The sequence below is a fragment of the Eumetopias jubatus genome, unplaced genomic scaffold, assembly GCF_037043125.1.
Source record: "Eumetopias jubatus isolate StellerSeaLion01/CBP00866 unplaced genomic scaffold, mEumJub1_p1.0 scaffold_1, whole genome shotgun sequence".
NCBI classification, from domain to species: domain Eukaryota; kingdom Metazoa; phylum Chordata; class Mammalia; order Carnivora; family Otariidae; genus Eumetopias; species Eumetopias jubatus.
In genome coordinates this window covers 186,818,220-186,839,452 of record NW_028274807.1, presented here as the reverse complement: position 1 = coordinate 186,839,452, position 21,233 = coordinate 186,818,220, and the positions used below count along the sequence as shown (strand labels likewise).

At 41.0% G+C, this 21,233-nt stretch overlaps 1 protein-coding gene across 1 annotated transcript; it reads left to right on the top strand.

The window, feature by feature from the left end:
- The first annotated feature begins 9,449 nt into the window (after positions 1 to 9,449).
- On the top strand, positions 9,450 to 20,662 carry CUNH3orf49 (chromosome unknown C3orf49 homolog). The gene is made up of 5 exons (XM_088027727.1): positions 9,450 to 9,586; positions 13,250 to 13,572; positions 16,521 to 16,645; positions 19,861 to 19,974; positions 20,465 to 20,662. Exons 1-5 carry the CDS (start codon positions 9,462 to 9,464, stop codon positions 20,660 to 20,662), a joined length of 885 nt encoding a protein of 294 aa, XP_087883853.1. The 5' UTR covers positions 9,450 to 9,461.
- Positions 20,663 to 21,233: the final 571 nt, after the last annotated feature.

Genomic DNA, 21,233 nt, shown 5'->3' with positions numbered 1-21,233 from the left:
GGGCACCCGGGTGGCTCAGTTGGCTAAGCATCCGACTCTTGATTTTGGCTCAGGTTGTGATCTCAGGGTCGTGGGATCGAGCCCATTGTGGAGTCCTATGTCAGACTCTGCTCAGAGCCGAATCTGCTTCCCCTCTGCCCCTCCCCCACATTCTCTCTCTCTCAAATAAATAATCTTCAAAAAAATAAAGAAGTGATCTGGTAATTTCTGAACCATGAAATTTGTAAATGGAAAATCTCTATTTATTCAGAATTTGTTCTCCACAGCCAAAATTTGCATCCTGTTAGGCATTAGGTGCATGTGTTGGGGTGGGGGGTTGTGGATATTTAGCAAAGTATGACCCTAGATAGAATAACAGCCGCACCCCAAGGATGTCCACTTCCTAATCTCCAGAGACTCTGAATATGTTACCTTACATGGTACACGGGACTTTCTTTGCAAATGTGATTAAGAGTCTTGAGATGGGAGATTATCCTGGGTTATCTGGATGAGCCCAAGGTAATCACAAGGATCCTTAAACATGGAAGAGGGAAGAAGAGAGTCAGAAGGAGATGTGAAGGACAGTCAAAGAGAGGCACCTTTGCTGGCTTTTTAGATGGAGGAAGGGAATCATGAGCCAAGGAATGTGAGTGGCCTCTAGACGCTGGGAAAGTCAAAGAAATGGATTTACCCTACAGACTTAGAAGAAAAGGCAGCCATGCCAACTCTTTGATTTTAGCCCAGGGAGACATGTCAGACTCCCAACTGCAGAACTATAAGGTGAAATATTTCTGGTGTGTTAGGGCATTCCCAAGTTTGTGATAATTTATTACAGGTAATTATGGAAGAACGTATTAATTAGCATGCTTGACATGATTGAGCTACCCATAGTGGGGCTGACAATGTGCTAAAACTGAAATCAAGTGGCATCACTACTTTTCTCAAAGTCTTCTAGCAGTTTTTCTTCTCACACAGAGTGAAAGCCACGTTCATACACTAGCCTTCAGGCCCCACATGACAGGTAAGTCCCCCGGGGTCTACCTGGCTCATATACTACCACTCTCGTGCTAACCCCTTCTGCTCTAGCCATACAAGCCCTTTTGTTCCTTAAACATAGCAAGCAGGTCCTGCCACAGGGCCTTTGCCCTTACTATACTCTGTCCAAACTGCACTTTCCCTGGATATCCGCATGTCCCATTTGCTCACTTTTTTGGGACTCTGATATAATGCCCCTGTATGAGAGAGGCCTTCCCAGTCCACCCTTACACAAAAATAGCAACATCTGCCACTCCTGCACGCACTTCCGAGCTCAGGAAATGTCGTATATTATTTATTTATTTTCTGCCTCCTCCCTCCTACCTCAAATACAAGCCTCATGAAATTGGGGACTTTCACCTGTTTGTTCCCCACTGTATCCCCAGTAGCAAGAACAGTGTCTGGCCACAGTGGGCATGTGTTAAATATTTGTTGAATGAATAAGTGAATAAATGAATGAATAAGATGATTCTCTTTTTGCTAATTGAAGGAGATTGGTTAGGTCCTACTGACTTTTCATCAAGATTATTATTTTGTGACATCGTATGCATTTGAAAACTTGCAGCTAAATAGATGTCATTTCATTAGTTCAGATTTTCCATTCAGTTCTACAGTTTGAGCAAAGTCACCAATGGCTTCTGCATTCGATGATGCCTCACTGTTATCACATTAAAGAATGAATTGATTCTAAACTTTCCTTAATGTATATTTGTATACTGAGACTTAGGAATACTTAGCTTTTCATTAAAGGTATTTTCTGAAACACAGCTCAATACCTTGAACATAATCTCTAGAAAAGAAGAGAATAATTTTCAGAACATAATCAACCAAGTTGTTATTTAAATAAGTGAAGCTGGCATTTTATTATGCATGTCCGATCAGAATAGTTCCACAGTAAACTCCGCTTTCTGCAATTAAATCAGTAAATCAAAATAAAAAGGATTAAATTGATGGTAGTCCCATGGTGTCATAGGGAGTAATTGTGAAAAAATACTTAAAGCTATGTTAAAATGCTGGTACATGACTTCATCAAATGATGGAAATTGAGGGGCGCCTGGGTGGCTCAGTGGTTAAGCGTCTGCCTTCAGCTCAGTTCATGGTCCCAGGGTCCTGGGATCGAGCCCCACATCGGGCTCCCTGCTCGGCGGGAAGCCTGCTTCTCCCTCTCCCTCGGCTGCTCCCCCTGCTTGTGCTTTCTCTCTCTGTCTGTCAAATAAATAAATAAAATCTTTAAAAAAAAATGATGGAAATGGAGAGGCTACATCTTTTAACCCAAGCACAAGAGGATATTTGAAAAAACTGGTTGAACTTCTTTAATGGAGATTGTAAAATAATGGCCAAGGGCTGCGTAGAAGACATCTGGGAGTAGTGGGGACTGCAGTGGAAATGAAAATTTGTTCCCACCTAAATGGGGGAAGCCCCCACTCAGCCCATATGGGAATGTGGACTGAGTTGTCAGATGTTCTTGTTTTTTGTGAGGATCCTAAAATGACCATTTTTATGTGAAACCTGATATTCAAAACATCTCGTAGGCCAAGTGCAACCGAGAGTCTCTAGTTCATGATTCTAGGTTTAAGACAAAAATCTTCACCTAAACACAAAAAAGTCAAAAATAGAACAAATTAAACTGAAAAAAAAATCTTTCTTAGACTTTTGTCTTTTTTAAGTAATCTCTACATTCAACGTGAGGCTCAAACTTACAACCCCGAGATCGAGAGTTGCATGCTCTACCAACTGAGCCAACTAGGTGCCCCTCTAGTAACCACATTTTTAAAGATTTTTAAAAGAAGTTAAAATTAATTTTAATATTATATTTTGTTTAACTCAATGTATTGAAAGTATTATCATTTTAACATGTAATCAACATTTTAAAATGTTAATAAGGTATTTTATATTATCTTACATCTGTGAAATCTTCAAAATCTAGTGTTTTATATTTACAGCATATGTCAGTTCAGACTAGCCATATTGAAGTGGGTAATAACCATAAGTGGGTGGTGGTCACCATGTTGGACAGCCCAGCTATAGAAGTTTGTTGCTGTTTTTGCAAATATTATTATTCATTTTTATTGGAAATATCAAATTTAATGATTCCTAAGAAATTGGAAATTATCTCAGAGCTTTTTTTTTCAGTTTTAGGACATCCATCATTTATTCGTAGAATATTAAGCATATTTACATGACTTTTTTTGGGCAATAATGACAGTTCGGCTTTTACTCAATGCTCAAAGTGACCAATTCTAAAACAAATGGTTAAGTTCATCAGTGGGGTTATTTTATGAAACCCATCCATGCAATAGTGAGAAAAAAATCACTTAATGTCGGGCGCCTGGGTGGCTCAGATGGTTAAGCGTCTGCCTTCGGCTCAGGTCGTGATCCCAGGGTCCTGGGATCGAGTCCCGCATCAGGCTCCCTGCTCCTTGGGAGACTGCTTCTCCCTCTGCCATTCTCTCTCTCTCTCTCTCTCTCTCTCTCTCTCTGTCTCTCATGAATAAATAAATAAAATTAAAAAAAAATCACTTAATGTCTTAGTATGATGCATTCAATATTTGGGTAACTGATTTTTAAATTTTGGGGTTTGATTTTTTTAGTATAAGTGTAAGGCATACTCATTCTTTGAAAATCAGACAATATAAAGTAAATAAAGTAACAAATTTTTAATCTCCTTATTCCTATCTCTGCTACTCTACCACCACTTCCCCTCTCAGTCTCCAAAAACAACCATTGTTAAATCTTTGGTACATATTCTTCCAGAATCTTCTATGCCTGTTTGCATGTGAATACAGAGAAAATTTTTTAAGGACTGTTTTGTTTTCACAGTTTTAGGACATCCTGTCTCCACTCCACAGTCTACCATAGATGACGTTTTTACCTACACATCAGAACACATAGATTTGCCTTTTTTCTTTAATGGCTCCAATGTCTGTAGTAGGGCCATAGGGCCATTCATTCAATCTTCTATCGATGAACATGTAGGTTGCCACTAGTTTTTGCTACTATAAATAAACCTACATTATTATGTGGGTATTTCAATAAAGTAGGTTCCCAGAAGTGGACTGCTGGTTCTGACATCACAATCTCAAACGCTGGTGAATATTGCCAAATCGCCCTCCAGAGACCTTACACTGATTTATACTCATATTAACTGCATCTGAGAGGACATCTTGATTAAAATGTAGTCTTTCCAATGTGGCAGGGCCCAGAGCACTAGACAACTTCTAAGACCAATCCTGAGAAGTTACGGAGAGTAAAAGCAAAACAAATGAATATTTCAAAACTATATGATAGGAGATAACAGCCTGGGGCAGCAGCCTACATGAAAAGCAAATGAAAAAAGGGGATCATGTACTTGAGTCTGTTGCCTCTTTAGAGACACTTTGTTCCAGCCTGACTTCTGGATAAGCAGACTTCTCTGTGGAAACACTCTGTCTCTCGCACCCTGTACACTTCCTCATGACACAATTCTTGCTAACCTTTCAGTAAAGTGACACCTTCTTTCAAAAAGACAGAAGGTCCAATAAAGAGATTTGCTTGAGCAGGGAGGAAAAGTCTCCACTTCATCTTCCCTACCTGCAAAGGCCTCCCAAACCCTGGTAAATCTGGGGTGGCCGGAATTCATGGAAACTCTTCAAAAAATGGTCAGCTTGCTACACTCATTCATTTTCAAAAGGATTCAGTTTAAAAATGACTTCCGGTCACGAAGGTATATTGTCTTGCCCTGTTCTATGTGTTTATCCCTCCCAAACTTGGAATAAGACCCTGAATCCCCGCTTACCAAGTTTTCAGAGGGCTTACAAGTTGCTAGGTGAAGTAAGCATGCAGCCAGATAGAGATAAGATGCAAAAACAGTTTAATAATTGGCCAAAAGCCAATAGAATGCAAGTCAATACATTTAAGTTACAATTTGGGGTGGAAATCAGCTTTAGGGCCACTGATGGAAAGGACCTGGCTGGCTGAATGGAGGGCTGACCTAATAAAATCTCTGGGGGCACCAAATAGGTGACCCACAGGCAGAATACAACCTGCAGATCACATGGTTAAATGCTCGAGGATTCTTAGAAATTTGAAGTTCAGGAGCGTTTGATCGGCCCAGCCCCTTACAGTTTGCCACAGCTCCCACCCCTTCCTACTGCATCCCACAGCTTCTCACATTCACCTGCCTGGTGCCTACAGGCATTCATGTTGGCTATCTCTGACTTAGTGCTTTCAGTCCATTGCTACCTCAAGAGGACTGGACTGTTGTTATGATAACCTAAATAGGATTATGCAATCTCAGGCATGTTCAATAAAAGGATAATGTTGGAAACAATGAAGATGGTGTCTCCGACCAGATCTTTCCCTGCTCCGTCTTTTCGGCTTTTCAGAGCATCATTTACAAATGTCCAGGGAGTGACCTTACGGATTGTGACTCCAAGCCATACCCAAGGCAGGACAGTTGAAAAGAAGATGTTATCAGGCACTCTTGCATTGGTGCCTTTCTCTCTAGCTTCCAGCAACCCCTACTCCATTAAACCACCGCAGTCTCATGCCTGAAACACTGCCACAGCCTGACTGCCTAGGCTTACGTGTCTTGCTCTCTCCTCACCCAGCCCCAGACTCTGCTCATTTCAGCATTATACCTCCCAGCTCTTTCCCGAATCTATACCCTCTTATCTCAGTCTGCTCCAATGGGCCATCATTTCCAGCCTGGACCAATTGCCTGCCCAATGGCTTCTTGACAACCATACTCTGTCCTCCCCAATGCATTTCCCAACCTGCACACAGCAATCTCTTTAAAACATAAACATAGGTGCTCCTGGGTGACTCAGATGGTTAAAGCATCTGCTTTTCACTCAGGTCATGATCTCCAGGTCTTGGGATGGAGCCCAATGTTGGGCTCCCAGCTCAGCGGGGAGTCTGCTTCTCCCTCTCCCTCTGCCCCTCCCCCCCCCATTTGTACTCTCTCTCACATGAATAAATAAAATCCGTAAGAAATAAATAAATAATACACACGCATAATGTTGCCTTCCCTTATCACTGATGCCCCCACCACACTGGTCTCCTCTCTGCCCTCAAACACGGCCAGGTCCCCGCCCATCTGAGAACCTTTGCTCTGGGAGTTTTCCACCTTTGGCATACTTTTCCTCCCAGGATTCACCCTAGTTTGCCTCCTTCTCAACGTGAAATGTCTCACCTCAGTGTCACCTCTTTGAGACGTCTTCTTGATTGCCGTGGCAGAAACTCCCCACTTCCCCTTGCTTTCTACCGCCTTTTCCTAGATTTTCACAGCCTTCTTTTTCAGTGCTGGCAATGTTTCATCTATTTGGTAACATGTTTGGTGTCTAGCTCCTCCACTGGGATGTAATTCCTGGGCAGAGATTCTCGTTGTTTTGTTCAAGGCTGACTCTCTATTGCACAGAACACATATGTACTGCCTAGCTCCTTAAAAGCCTTTATATAAGTCAGAGACATAAAGGCAGAATGGTGATTTCCAGAGGCTGGGGGCAGGGTGGGGGAAGGCAGTGAGGCAGGAACGGGGAGTTATTGTTTAATGGGTTTGGAGTTTCTGTGTTGCAAGATGAAAAGTTTCCGGAGATGGTGGCAATTTTGCACAGCAATGTGAATATGCATAACACCCCTGAACTGTACCCTTAAAACCAGTTAAGATGGTGAATTTTATATTATGTATATTTTCCCACGATTAAATTTTTGTTCAAATGCTTTTTTAAAAATGCTTAACACCTCTCCATTGCTCTGTAGATCAAGATCAAAATTTTTATTTTGTAGAATCTGGCAGGTCTGGCCCTGCCTATCTTTGCTGTAGCCACTATACCTCATATATTTTCAAAGACATCAGACTTCTTCCTCCTCAGGGCTTTGGTGCCTGCTGATTCATCTACCTGGGACGGTCAGATCTTCACACGACTCTGTTTCCTTGTTCAGTTCTAAGGCTCAGTGACTCATTAGCTGCCTGCTTTCCCCGGCTCCTCATCTGCTGTGGGGGCTCACACACCCACCCTCCTTTTCTATTGTCCTCATAGCACTTACCACCAGCTGGAGTTAGCTGATTTGGTTTCTCATCTGTTGCCAGCCTCACCCGCGGCACTGTAAGTTATATTAGTTCAGAGATTCTGGGTGTGTTGTTTCCCAGTATCCCAGGCATCTGGAAGAGCACCGGCACCCATCGGCATTCAAGTAATTATCAGATAGCTGAATGAATAAAGCATTCTTGGGAGGCAGTGATTACTATTCTATTTTACAGATGAGAAAATGGAGGTCCAGGGAGGTTTTGTCACCTGCTCAAGGACCCACATCCTGTAAGGGACAGAGCTAGAATAAAAAAAATAATAAATTAAATAAATTTAAAAAAAAAACAGATTTGGCTCAAATTGGTTGTCTGTGCCCTAGCTCTTCTTCTCTATTCCTCTTGCTAGCTCCGTCATCTGTTCCAGGACGCCTTGGAGAAACTGTGCCATTTGTCCCAGAAGCCAAAGCAGCAAATGGTTCTGCCTGTTACAGGCGTGTGCACACACGCACACACGTGTACACTCATGGACATGTACAAACACCAGGCACATACGTACACAGATAAAAATCAGCTCTCTTTTCCTAATGTAGAATAATCTCATTCATCCAGATATTTAACAAAATACAGCAGAATTAAGACAACTATTCCAGCGATCAATTGAAAAAAAAGGCTCATGGTTAAAGAAAATGCTCATTCATTTATTTGTTCATTCAAGCCCCTGTTATTTATTGTGCTCTGGGAATGCCAACAGCTGAGGAAAAACAGACCAGGTAGAACCACAAGCCCTTTTGGATAAAGCACATCAGGTATGCTGCATTTCATTGTTTGTCAAAGGACCACCTGCACCCAGTCTCCAATGGCTTGGGTATTAGTAACCCTAGTTTACAGATGAGAAAACAAGCACAGATAGGGTAAATGAATTGACAGGGGGGCTAGAACAAGAACCCTCTTAATCCCTCAATGTAATAAACTTAATTCTTGACCACTTTTAAGCTCTTTGTCACAGTGCTGGAACATACAAGACCCTCACTACTCCAGGTGTGGTCTGTGGACCAGCATCATCAGCATCACCTGGGAGTTTATTAGAAATGTAAATTCTTGGATCCCACGCCAGACCTCCTATGTCAAAATCAGCATTTTTTTTATAAAGATTTTATTTATTTATTCATGAGAGACAGAGAGAGAGAGAGGCAGAGGGAGAAGCAGGCTTCCCGCAGAGCAGGGAGCCCGATGTGGGACTCGATCCCAGAACCTGGGATCATAACCTGAGCCGAAAGCAGATGCTTAACCATCTGAGCCACCCAGGCGCCCCAAAATCAGCATTTTAAAATAAAATCCTCAGGTAGTCATGTGCACGTGAAAGTTTGAGAAGTATGCTTCAGATCACTGATGAGTACAAACACAAAAAGCAGGGTAATCCTTGTATCTCTCTCCCACACTTTTCTAGAATTTTCTTTCTTAGTATGCAGTTACTTCTGTCTGAAAACCTCAAAACGCCATTGAGCATGATGGGACTAAATCGTAGTGTCTGCTGCCACCTTGTGGTGAGAAGTATTTGCAGGCAGAATTTGCTCTTCAGAAAATGGGGAAATGTTGGAAGGGAAGGACGGACCAGGCACTCAACTTTTTCAGCCACGAGAGACCACTATAAAATTCTGTGATATAATAAAATAGCCTTGGGATGTACTATAAGATGGCCAAATAACAACTGGGCTTTTTAATATGTGCCGCCCGGGGCCGATAGAGTATTTATCAGCTCTAGCTGAGAGATGTAAAAAAACCTGGGGTCAGGTGCCTGGGTGGCTCAGTTGGTTAAGCGACTGCCTTCCGTCAGGTCACAATCCTGGAGTCCTGGGATTGAGTCCCGCGTCAGGCTCCCTGCTCAGCAGGGAGTCTGCTTCTCCCTCTGACCCTCCCCCCTTTCATGTTCTCTCTCTATCTCATTCTCTCTCTCAAATAAGTAAATAAATAAACCTTTAAAAAAAAAAAAGCTGGGATCATTTATATTCCTCTGGGTCTTTCCTGTTTGGGATTCAAACATGCACATCTGAATGTGATAATCAATTGGTGTGTGATTATTTTATTATCAACCCAAAGGTAGTGGTTAAAGGTAGTGGTTAGAAAATCAGGTCACCTTTTCTGCATTTGCCTTGCCCAGGAATCTAGAACACGTGTTCCACGAATTGAACTGGAATTTCCCACCATTCTGTCAAATGCATCATTCCCAACCTCTGTGAAGTTGGTAAACAGGGCCAGTCCCACAAATGATGTCTCTCACACCTTCAAGGGAATAAGAAAGCGATTCCAAAAATTTCCTACATACTTTCCCCCAAACAGCCCAGAAGTTAAAAGTGCCTCTGGCCCTGGATGATTTGTTTTTGTAGTTTGGGAGCTCAAGAGCTAAAGAAATCCAAAACAGCTACAGGTGGACTTGACAGCGATGGACCAGCCTCAGCTGTATCTTCCAGAGTCTTCTAAGGGTGCCTGTGGAAGAGTTGGCCAGTACCGAAGACTCCAGCAACCCAGAAAGAAAAATGGCCCATTCAAAAGGAAGGGGATTGAAAGGTAGGCCAATGGGATCCGTTTTCTTTTATGTTGAGTGAGATTCTTTGGATTTTGCATTAAACAATATTCATTGTGATGATTAGAAAAGGGAGCATCTCTTTTTCAGCATTGCCTTTAGAAATGAACACTCTGAATGGATTGGGGGGTGGGGGAGGCACCGCATTTCTACATTGGTCAGGAAGCCTAGTGCCACAACGGAAGCCTCATTTTATGAGTGTAATTGTAATGGGGAAAACCTTTCCATTCCACCTGAATTTGAGTTTTAATGTGGCATATGAGGCAAAAATAAGCACAGTCTCAGCATTTTAGATATCACGTGTCCCATGCAAGTACTATGATTTTGAAAATTCAATAGTATATTCTTTGAGATGAGTCCATTATCAATGCTTTCTGTTCTCTGGCCCAGCAATATGCACTGAAATATGTACTAATTGTACTTCACACTGTGCACGCTCTTTAATGTAATGTTAAAACTGTCTTATACCTGGTATTTCCTGTCAAAGGAAAAACCGTAAAGGCAGGCCATGAAATACTCCAAACATAATACATTTTAATTTGGAAAATCAACAAGATGATTTATTTTCCAATTTCTTTTGGCTTCTTTCTTACCAGGTTCATGAGCAGTATGTAGACATGTAGAAATGAGGTATTTTGATGAGGCCTGAATCCTCCAACACCAAACTTCTGAACTTCCATGGACAAAATGAAATATTGCAGAGATTTCCACTTTCAATAATAAAAAGAGTTTAAAGGGGGAAGAAATTCTACAAAATACATCCATTACCAATCAAGATATTTGAAAATTTAAGAAGGGAAGGGTTCTTTTCAAAACAGAAATTGCAACAGTTCTATTTCAAGGCCCTGGGGCAAAATCACCTTTGTTAGTTATGTTTTAATAAGTCGGGAATGAGGGTGAAGGGGATGCAGTGGGAGATACATTCTAGAGATTCAGAATACTTAGAGCTGGGCTTTTAACCTGAGGGATTACGTGGATGGCCTTTGGGATTCTTGAGCCTCCTAAAGTTGTATTTTCATTGTTTTGGGTGTGTGTGTGTGTGTGTATTTATGGTAGTAGAAATTGATGGCTTTATTAAATGATTCTCACAGGGCTCTAGAGAAGATTAATCCTAGCATATAAATGATCTTTGGGCAAATTAGAAAATGGCACTCCTGGGGCGCTTGGGTGGCTCAGTCGTTAAGCATCTGCCTTCGGCTCAGGTCATGATCCCAGGGTCCTGGGATCGAGCCCCACATCGGGCTCCCTGCTCAGCAGAAAGCCTGTTTCTCGCTCTCCCACTCCCCCTGCTTGTGTTCCCTCTCTTGCTGTCTCTCTCTCTGTCAAATAAATAAAATTTTTTAAAAAATATTAAAAAAAAAAAGAAAATGGCACTCCATCCTCAAGACACTTTACTGCCATCTGCCAGGAAGTTATAGTTAACTTAGACCCTATGATGCCTATGATGAGCACCTATGATGAGCACCCCTAGCGTTTCTGTGTGTGTGTGTGTGTGTGTGTGTGTGTGTGTGTGTGTGTAACTGGCGGACAGCCTATGTTCAGTCCCGAAGGGACAGCTGGCTAGACCACAGGCTTCCCCCCTTCTTTCAACCTCCTGCTTGAGCTCCCTCCTTGCCTTTTACTTTTTTCCTTCACTCATCTGATCCACATTTTAATAAAAGCTATTATTTATTGGGTTCTAAGCCCATGAATTATTTCTTTTTTATGCCCACGTTTCTGAAAATAGTATACCCATTTTCAAATGAGAAAACCTAAGCTTAAAGAGGTTAAATAACATGCCCAAGATCACCCAGCTAGGAAGTGTGGTGCTGGGTTGAACAAGACCATTTAACTCCAGTGCCTGAGCTCTTCTGAACTACTTCCCATGTATAATTATAGAAAAGTTGAATGATTTAGCTCCAGTTTAGAACACTATTTTCTTGGAGGATGGTCTATGTGCTACTGGTAGTACTTGAGATATTTTAGGTAGTATATGAAGAACATTTTTAATAGTTATGAGTTTATTTTAATCTGTATTAGAAATATATGTTACATTTATTGCAAACATAATATAACATAATATAAAACCTGGGATTTCATCCAGAGAAATGAAGATCTATGTTCCTACAAATACCTGTACACAAATGTTTATGTGTGTGTTCATATTAGCCCCAAACTGGAAAAATCCAAATGTCTTTCAATGAGTGAATGATTAGACAGTGTGGTAATCAGTATCATGGAATATTACTCAGCAACAAAAAAGAAAAATTGATACATACAATAATCTGGATTAATTTCCAGAGATTCATGCTGTGTAAAAAAAAAAAGTAAATCCCAGAAAGTTATATACTGTATGATTCCATTTAGATAACATTTTTGAAAGGACAAAATTATACAAATGAAGGACAGCTTAAGGAGGTGATGGGGTGAGTGGGTGCAGCCATAACCCATGAAGGATCCTGGTGGTGAAGGAAATGTTCTGTATCTTGAAAGTATCAATATTGTGATAAATTACACTTTTGCATGAGGTTACCATTGGAGGAAACTGGGCAAATCTCCCTGTATTATTTTTTACAGCTCCCTGTGAAACTACAATTACCTCAAAATAAAAGGTTTAATTTTTTAAACCCCTGGGATTTTTTTGGATATTATTGCTTTGGATGACACTGAAAACAATAGCTAATTGAGGAAGAATATTAGCTAAATAATGGTATCATGGTATAGATGATATTTCTTCTAGAATAGTGAGTAACACAGACACTGGCATCAGATCACCTGCACTAAGTTATTTAATCTTTCGAGGGTTTAATCTCTTCATTTGTAAAACAGAGATGACAGGATGAGGAGTAAATTACATAAAACACAAGAAAGAACTTAGAAAAGTGCTTAGTGCATAGAACGCTATTAAGAAACATCTGTATTTTTTTTTTTTTAGATTTTGTTTAGCGAGTGCGAGTGGGGGGAGGGGCAGAGGGAGAGGGAGAGAGAGAATCTCAAGCAGACTCTCTGCTGAGTGTGGAGCCTGACACGGGGCTCAATCCCATGACCCTGAGATCGTCACCTGAGCCAAAATCAAGAGTCAGATGCTCAACCAACTGAGGCACCCAGACGCCCTCATTATCTGTTTGTATTACTAAAATAGGCCCAAATGATGAAGATGCTGTATGACTATTTGGAATCTTAGAAATAAGAGTTTAGAGTTATTCTATCTGAATGAGTGTTTTATGTACATGCATCATTTATGGGGCCTTGGAGACTACAGACCTTATTAACTACCCTAGCCATCGTTCATCTTTCATCACTGTAGACCGGAAACTACCAAACCCAGCAAAAACTACATCCAACCATCATTGAAAGGAGGTTACCAATTTGTCAATATGTGTTCTAACAGTCAGAGACCTGGATTAAAATCTGCATTCTATGCTGTGCTTCCGTTTAGTCATTAGTGAAGTGAAGATGGTAGTGTAACCTACCTCTTAGGGAGCTATGAGGGTAAAATGAAGTAGTGGTCAGAACGCGCATAACTACTGATTTGGTTCTTGGTGGTGTTTTATTTTTTTGGAACTGGATCATTTGTTTGCAGTTCAAGTTTGGATTTTGATGATTTAAATTTCTTCTTTTTGACCTTTCAATTTCCTTAACACAAATTCTTTTTTTATATTGTTTAGGTGGCATAGAGCCGTGTCCACCAACTTGGTAAAACAAAATGTATTGGTCCCCAAAGAGGAATCGTCTGCTGATAGTGACATGGAATTTCACGAAAGCCAGCAAAACCAAAAACAAACTGTGATGAAGAAAGTGAAGACTGTTTTGGGAAGGATGCTGTCCTACAAATGGAGAAGCAAGTCGGCAAGTGTCAGCAGAGGGACCTCCACCAACCATAAGGAAACCTTCCTCTCCAACACACAGAGCCTTCTTCCTAGAATTGTCAAGGAGCTTCCAGCCCCCAGGTTATTTACCAAACCAAGAATGAGAAAGCTGTCACAGAATGGTAATCAAAGGCAATTTACCGTTAAGTGTCAAGGCCAAGAGGAATAGTGAAGTTAGGATGGCTTTCCCTGCTACCCCAAAGTGTGGCTTCTCCTGGGAGCTTGTCTGAAATGCAGAATCTCAGGCCCCGCCTGGGTCTACTGAGTCAGAATCTGCATTGTAGAAAGAGCCCCAGGTGACTTGCCTGTACCTACATTTTGGAAAGCTCTGAATTACATTGTCTTTGAGGTTGCTCCCAGTGCAATTGGTGGCCTAACTGTTCTAAAGTCACTTTTTATTTAAATATGTATATACAGGCATATATATACATATATATGCATATACATTAAAAAATTAAAATAAGGTGGGCTTTTTCTTTTATTTTGTTTCTGGAAAAAGTAGTAATACAGTCCTTCAAATAGCTACTTCCAACAGTGGAGAGTGTAGGGAGAATTCTATGAATAAAATTTATGATTGGCAAGTCAGAACAGACATTGTATTTTATTGTATCTACTTCCTATGTACCTTGTGGAAGAAGCAGCAGTTGAAATGTTAACTTGAAGTCTTTTTTGCAATGTAGTAATGCTGTTGCAGGGCGGGGGGGCGGAGGGAGGGTCCTATGAATTATGACTAACAATACCACTAATATTCACTTTCTTCTCTGTGGCTTTTCTAATAGACTTGATTTTTTTAGAGCAGTTTTAGGTTTACTAGAAAAATTGAATGGAAGATACAGAGATTAACTTTCCATATACCCTCTCTCCTTACCCCACCCACCCCTATTAACATCTTGTGCTAATATGACAAACCCATCATGTTATGTCCTATATCCACCGTTACAGTGTCATACAGAACAAATTCACTGCCCTAAATATCCTGTGTAGCTTCTTAAGGTCCTTTATAGAAGAGCATCAGGAAACCTATATGGCCCTTCCAGTACATGTAGGGAATCCACATGCAATCCCCCATTTCACACAAAGATAAGGCTGCATACCTGCTGAGTACTTTTTCCTCATCTGTGTGCATTGGCTTATCTTCATCTTAGTTGGAATAACCAATCTCTATACCAAGATTTCTTTGGAAAATCTGTCTTTCAGGACACAGCTCTAACATTATTACGCTCTCACCCGTGGCCCAATGATAGTGGCTCTTCCCCGTTGACCCTCGCAACATTTTTAACAAATATTTGCTAAATACTTATTATGTGTTTGTCAAACTATTAGGGATAGAGTAGCAGATAGAGCAGACGTGGTCCCTGCCCTCACAAAGTCCTAGCATAGAGGGACGTCCCAACATTAGGCAGATAATTACACCTGACACAAAGTATCAGCACAGGGCCTTGTGGAAACCCATCACAGGTGCTCTAGCTTCAGGGGAAGGGGCTCCAGAGAGGCCTCCCCGAGGAAGGGACAGCTCAGTTGAGATTTGAAGGACAACTGGAGTCAGACAAGGAAAGAGTGGGAAGAGTTTTCCAGGAGGAAGGGAGGTCATATTCACATCGCAATATAAAAAGAACACAGGGTATAATACGGAAATGAAAGTAATTCAGCCAGGGAAAGGCTGGTGAGTAAGGTGGTCAGGACGTTGTAAGTCACATCAACAATTTTTAACTTTCTCCTAAGAATTTTTAATTTTTTGCTAAGAAAGCATCACATACTTTCAAGCTGGAGATTTATATAATCTGATTTGCATTTTTGAAAGATAGCTCAGGCTGCACAGCAGAGACTGGATGGGAGGAGGGCCATCGCAGATGCAGGAAGAACAATAAGAAGCTCTTACAGTCATTCAGGCAAGGAAGGATAGGAGCTTAGTTAGTTGCGGTGGTCCGGATGGGGAGCTAAAGGGAAAAGCATTCATAGGTAGAAGTTGTAGGATTTGGGGAAGAGCTGACGGTAGAGGGCCGGGACAGGGAGGAGTGCCTGGGCTGAGCACCTGCTCCGAGGACAGAGCCCCCATTCACTACTAGCAGCCCCCACTTCTAGCAAAGTCCTTATCAATGGACCCCAAGCAAGACAAGATGGTTGTATGTGTGAGCACAGCAGGAAGGCACTGAAACAAGAGTCAATGCTCCTGTCCATCCTTTTGACAATGTGAAATAAAAGCCTCGTTTCCTGCCCACTTTTTTTTTTAATGAAAAGGAGAATAACCTCAAATTTAGTGCCTTCTGCAGGCAATAACATGGTTTTGTTTTTACCATATTAATTTTAATGCTTATTTATGACACCGGTTTTTGATTTATGCTGATGTCTTAAAGTTACCTTTATAAAAGCATTTATAGTGTTAAGACTTGAACTGACAGAAAGAAAAATATTAAGGAGGCCGGGGTTCACATGGCCCCTGGAAAATGAGAAAAACGACGAATATGGTGATGTGATGGCAGAGCCTTGAGCCACATGACTGGAGAATGAGTCACTTTAAACATTCCCTCAATCAATAACAGGTACTCAAGGGATCATCTTACACAAGAGAGGGTTACTTTTTCTAATTCCACAATAGTTAAAGGAAAAAGTAACAAAGGGCAAAACTGAAGTCTCAGAGAGATGTAACCACCTTTGCCAGAACAGGTTTGTGACCACTGAGGTCACGACCACAAGAAAAGGCAAATGTATGCAGGAACAAGTATAAGATTAGAAAAAGCAAACCCATTTTTTATCTTTAAACCCTAGGAAAAAAGCTACTGAGGTAGCATGGGATGTGGGCTTTTCTGAATACTGTCTAATAAGAAAGTTTATTGTTGTGGGGCGCCTCGGTGGCTCCGTCCATTAAGCATCTGCCTTTGGCTCAGGTCGTGATCCCAGGGTCCTGGGATCCAGCCCTGCTCAGTGGGAAACCTGCTTCTCCCTCTCCCTCTGCCCTTCCCCCCATGCTCTCTCTCTTTCTCCCTCAAATAAATAAATAAAATCTTAAAAAAAAGAAAAAGCTTATCATTGCGATCCTTACAGGTTCTTTCCCCCCTCCCTTCTCTCTAAGCGACTATACAACTTGATGTTGTAGAAGCAGAGACAGAGGAGATAACCCAAGGAAATACACTGCTCCGGGCCAGGAGAACCACCAAGCGGTTATCTGTGACGTCCCTTCCTTCAGGACTGCAAAAGGTACAACACTAAAACAAACTCGCCTCTGAAGACTTATATACAAGTTGATGTTTAGGGGTATAGTAAAGGCCAAGTTCTCATATTAAAGCCTTCATGTCTGCTGCTTGCATCCTTCTGTCAAAACTTGAGGACACAGCAAGCAGACTTTCCAGGTCTGATTCCTCTACTTCTGAGCTCAAATGGTTTTACTTTTACTATCATCGGGGCAACAGTGGAGTTCTGAGCTTTATACTGACTTTTCAACTGTTCAACTATCAAGTTACAACTATATTAGCATCAGGTCAATCACACATGCTGCTTGGAGAGAAATTCTAGACCAGCACTGCCCAGTAGAACTTTGAGGATGCAAGTATACACTATCCAATATAGTAGCCATTAACCACATGTGACTTTTTTTTTAAAGATTTATTTATTTATTTGAGAGAGAGCACGAGTGGGAGGGGCAGAGAGAGAGGGAAAGAGAATCTCAAGCAGACTCTGTGCTGTGCACAAAGCCCCACACAGGGCTCGATCTCATGACCCTAAGATCACGACCTGAGCCGAAACCAAGAGTCAGATGCTTAACTGACTGCGGCACCCAGGCACCCCAAATGTGACTTTTGAACCTGAAATGTGGCCAGTGCAATTAAAAAGTTGGATTTTTATTTCATTGTAATTGAAATTAAAAGATAATCACATGTAAAGACAGTGTGGCAGTAGAAAATCCAAGAGCGTCCAAACCAAAGCTCGTCCTTATCTGGGCATATGTAAACTTCAGCCTAAATTGCCCAGACTATTTTTTTAAATCGCCTGAACTATTTCTATTTTTGAATACAACAAATAGCTCTGAAGCTGACTTTGTTCCAATTTTAAGTACTTTGGAAATATCAACTCAGATAAAAATTACAATAGTCCTATACGGTAGGTAGCAATAAGGGTATCTGGCTGGCTCAGTTGGAAGAGCACGGGATTCTTGACCTTGGGTTTATGAATTTGAGCCCCACATTGAGGGGTAGAGATTATGTAAAAATAAAATCTTTTTAAAAAAAGAAAAAAAGGTAGATAGCAATACTATCCTTATTTTAGGGATGGTACTGAGAGGTTAAATACTTTGCTTAGATAAGTGGGAGAGATAGGTTTCAAACCAAGGAAGATCTGGCTCTAGAGTCCTTACTCTTAATTACTTTGCTAAATACTAATTGTATTGTCCAAAATGGTAGCCACTAGGTATATGTGACTATTTAATTAAAGTTCACTTCCTCAGTTGCACTAACTGCATTTTAAGCTGCTACATAATGACATGTGGCTTGTGGCTGTTGTATTAGCAAGGAAGGAAAATTTCTATTTTTGCAGAAAGTTCTATTGGAACAGAGCTGCTCTAGAGTATCATTGTCAGAAGGCACCTATATTAGTTTTGAATTTTGCCTTTTGTGTGCCAGGTTCACATTTACTGTATTCCTATTATGTCCAGGGCGATTTCTAGGTTTGGGGGCTTTAAGGGTGGTCCAATAGACATAGTCCTGTTCTGTGAAATTTATGATCTAGTAAGGGGGATAGGTATTAAACTGCAGCTCTGCAGAGCATTGAGGTAAAGATAACCTTTTGCATAAACGGCACTGGGACAAATAGATGTTCATATGGGAAAGAAGAAATTTGATCCCTATCTCACACCATATACAAAAATTAATTCCTATTGGGTTATAGATAAAGTGTGGAAAAGGTAAAACCTTAAAGCTTGTGGAGGATGATAGAAATGACTTCAGTATAGAGAAATACTTCTTAGACACAAATATCACTGACCATAAAAGAAAAAAATGGATACATTTGGTTACAGTAGGATTGCTGTTCAGCAAGACTTTAAAGGTTGTCAACTGGCTGCAAAGGGTCTTATTTAGGGGCACCTGGGTGGCTCAGTCAGTTAAGTGTCTGCCTTCGGCTCAGGTCATGATCTCAGCGTCCTGGGGTCGAGTCCCACATCGGGCTCCTTGCTGGGCGGGGAGCCTGCTTCTTCCTCTGCCTGCTGCTCCCCCTGCTTGTGCTCACTCTCTCTCTGACAAGTAAATAAATAAAATCTTTAAAAAAGGGGGGGGTTTGTTTAGCTCTTGGAATGATCTCAGTTGGTCACATTTAAAAATGAAAATATTTTTTTAAAAAATCTGGACTTTAAGCCTTCTTTTGAAAAATAGGATTTGGAAACACTAGGCCCACAATTCCGTGCAGAGGCTGCCCCATGGCAGGAGACACATTCTCTCCATGTTACCACCAGCCACAACGGGTCCTGTTTTACACAACCTTCCTGGACCGTCCAGGCATTTGACTCTACAATATTGATATTCAACAAGCACAGAAATAACTTAGGAATTACCACATGTGCTACGTGTTCAGTAGGAAAAAGTACTGGGTTTTATGGGAGAGAAAAATGAGGAGTCCAACTATATATAGATAGATGGATTGGGGAGGGTCCTGCAAGTGACAGGTGAGCCTGGGCAAGTTGGCAGGGCAGAGTGGTGGGTCAGCAGACTCGTTTGTAAACTCAAATACAGGGTAGGTTGCAGATGTGGTCCCACATCCCACGTTGTGCCGGTTTCACAGTAGTCTCAATGCGAGTTACTAAGCACAAGGGGAAGGAAGAGTGAACCCAGTAAGACTAAAAAGGGCCTATTAGCCAGGAGCCATGACCTAGGAATGATTTCCAATAGCAACACTATTAAGACAGGTGCTTAGAAGAAGCAAGCCAGGGAAGCTAGGAAAAGTTATCAGGCTCGGGGCGAAAAGAACCCAGAGCCTTCTTTTTATGTTTGGAGACATGACTGCCATGAAAATAAGGAAACCTGCAGAAAAGAGACCAAATTAACAACTAGATCCAGTGATAATGAGCTTTCTGGGGCACTGGTCCTCAGCAGCCCCACACTCTCACTGTGCTCTGTGACTGCAATTTCTTCTTTTTCCCCTTGTGAGTGACCTGCTTTTTTCCTGACACTGTATAACATTCTTTCAGAACCAGATGATCTCATTTCTCTGCACCCTATAGATCTCTTCAAAGAGAGCTCTGGGCACAAAGGAGATACATGGGGCATGGAGAATAATATGAATATGCTCTCCAACCCAACATTGTTATGTGGCAAATGTTCAGTTTATAAGAGAATGTCCCAAGGGTGAGAATTCTTATTTAAGCACTGTCACAGAAATATTGTTGGTACTTCTCAATCTGATGTGTTTTTGCATTTTTATGATAGGTTCCGTATTCATCAAAAAAGAGATCACACTTTCCAGCACTTAAAAAAAAGAAGTGTGGCATGGAAAACATCCTCCGAAAATCAGATTTGACAGTAGGAAAACTTCAAATGGAGGTAGTGGACAAAGGCTTTTACTTTGTGTTTCAGAAGCATCGCAGAGGGCCGAGTTTAACTGAATGCACAGCCCTGCTAGATAGCATGGTTGTGGGAGGAAATTAATGATTAGATTAGCACGAAGAAATAATGTTAGTAGGGGGCATCCTGAAAGTGGCTGAAGGATTGCTAAGGGCACCTACGATGATGCTGTGTGCCTAATAAATATCAAGTGAATTCAATTAAAATGAAGGCATGCACAAAGGCTTCTTTTGAGAAGAAATGAGATCGTCTTTACCACTGGGTGGTAAATGCATGTTTTCTTGCTCTGTTTGCCATGACTTGAATAATACTTTGGGATTTGCAAAACGTCCACCAATTCCTGAAGTTGTCTCTCAGGAGAAAACCACCATCCCTTTGGTTTTGACAAGGGTCGGGCCTGGTTAGTACTTGGATGGGAGACAAGGCTTTCCAAAATATGGCTACATTTCTTTGCATCTGTCTGTCATAGGTGGATGACCTCATAGAAACAGTGACAGATAAATCCATGAAATTATTGGCCCAAAGACACGCTGAACTTCAACAGTGTGAATTTCTAGGGGACGAAATTCTTCAGTCTTCAAAGCAATTCCAGAGGATATCCAAGAGAACCATGAGGAAGTATAAATTGAAAAATGTATGTTTCCCATGTACCTGCTGCTGCTTCTGATTTAGTTCCTGACTGCATAAGAGTTATTTGTATAGGAATTCTTATCTTTTGGTTCATAAACCTGAATACATCTCTCTAGTGAATTAATCAGTCAGATGGATTTTTCTTAGAATATTCTGCCCAACAGTCCTTAAAAAAAAATCTTTTGAAAAAATGATTTTTTAATTCTGAGTGTTAGCAAATTTTTGCTTCATCATTCTTAATAATATTGGAAAACAGAAACATTTATCAGGGCATAGCAATTCTGCAGAGAAATTTCTCTCAGGATTTGCCAGATGAAATTAGAGGAAGCATTTAAAGGTATTATGACACTTTTAATATGACTACCACTGAGTTAAATTTAAACTTCCATATTTAAAGGTAAGAATTCTTATTAAAATTACAAAAACGTAACATTGTTTAAGGTATGATTCATGCAAAGTGTCATGTTTCCGAACTAAAATAAATGGATAAGGTTGGAACCTAACAAGTATTGAACATTAAATTCACTACTTAAAATTACAAGTGATTCAGCCTTAGCTGAATTTTTAAAATCATGAAATCCTTTATGCAAGACCGATCATTTTTTTTT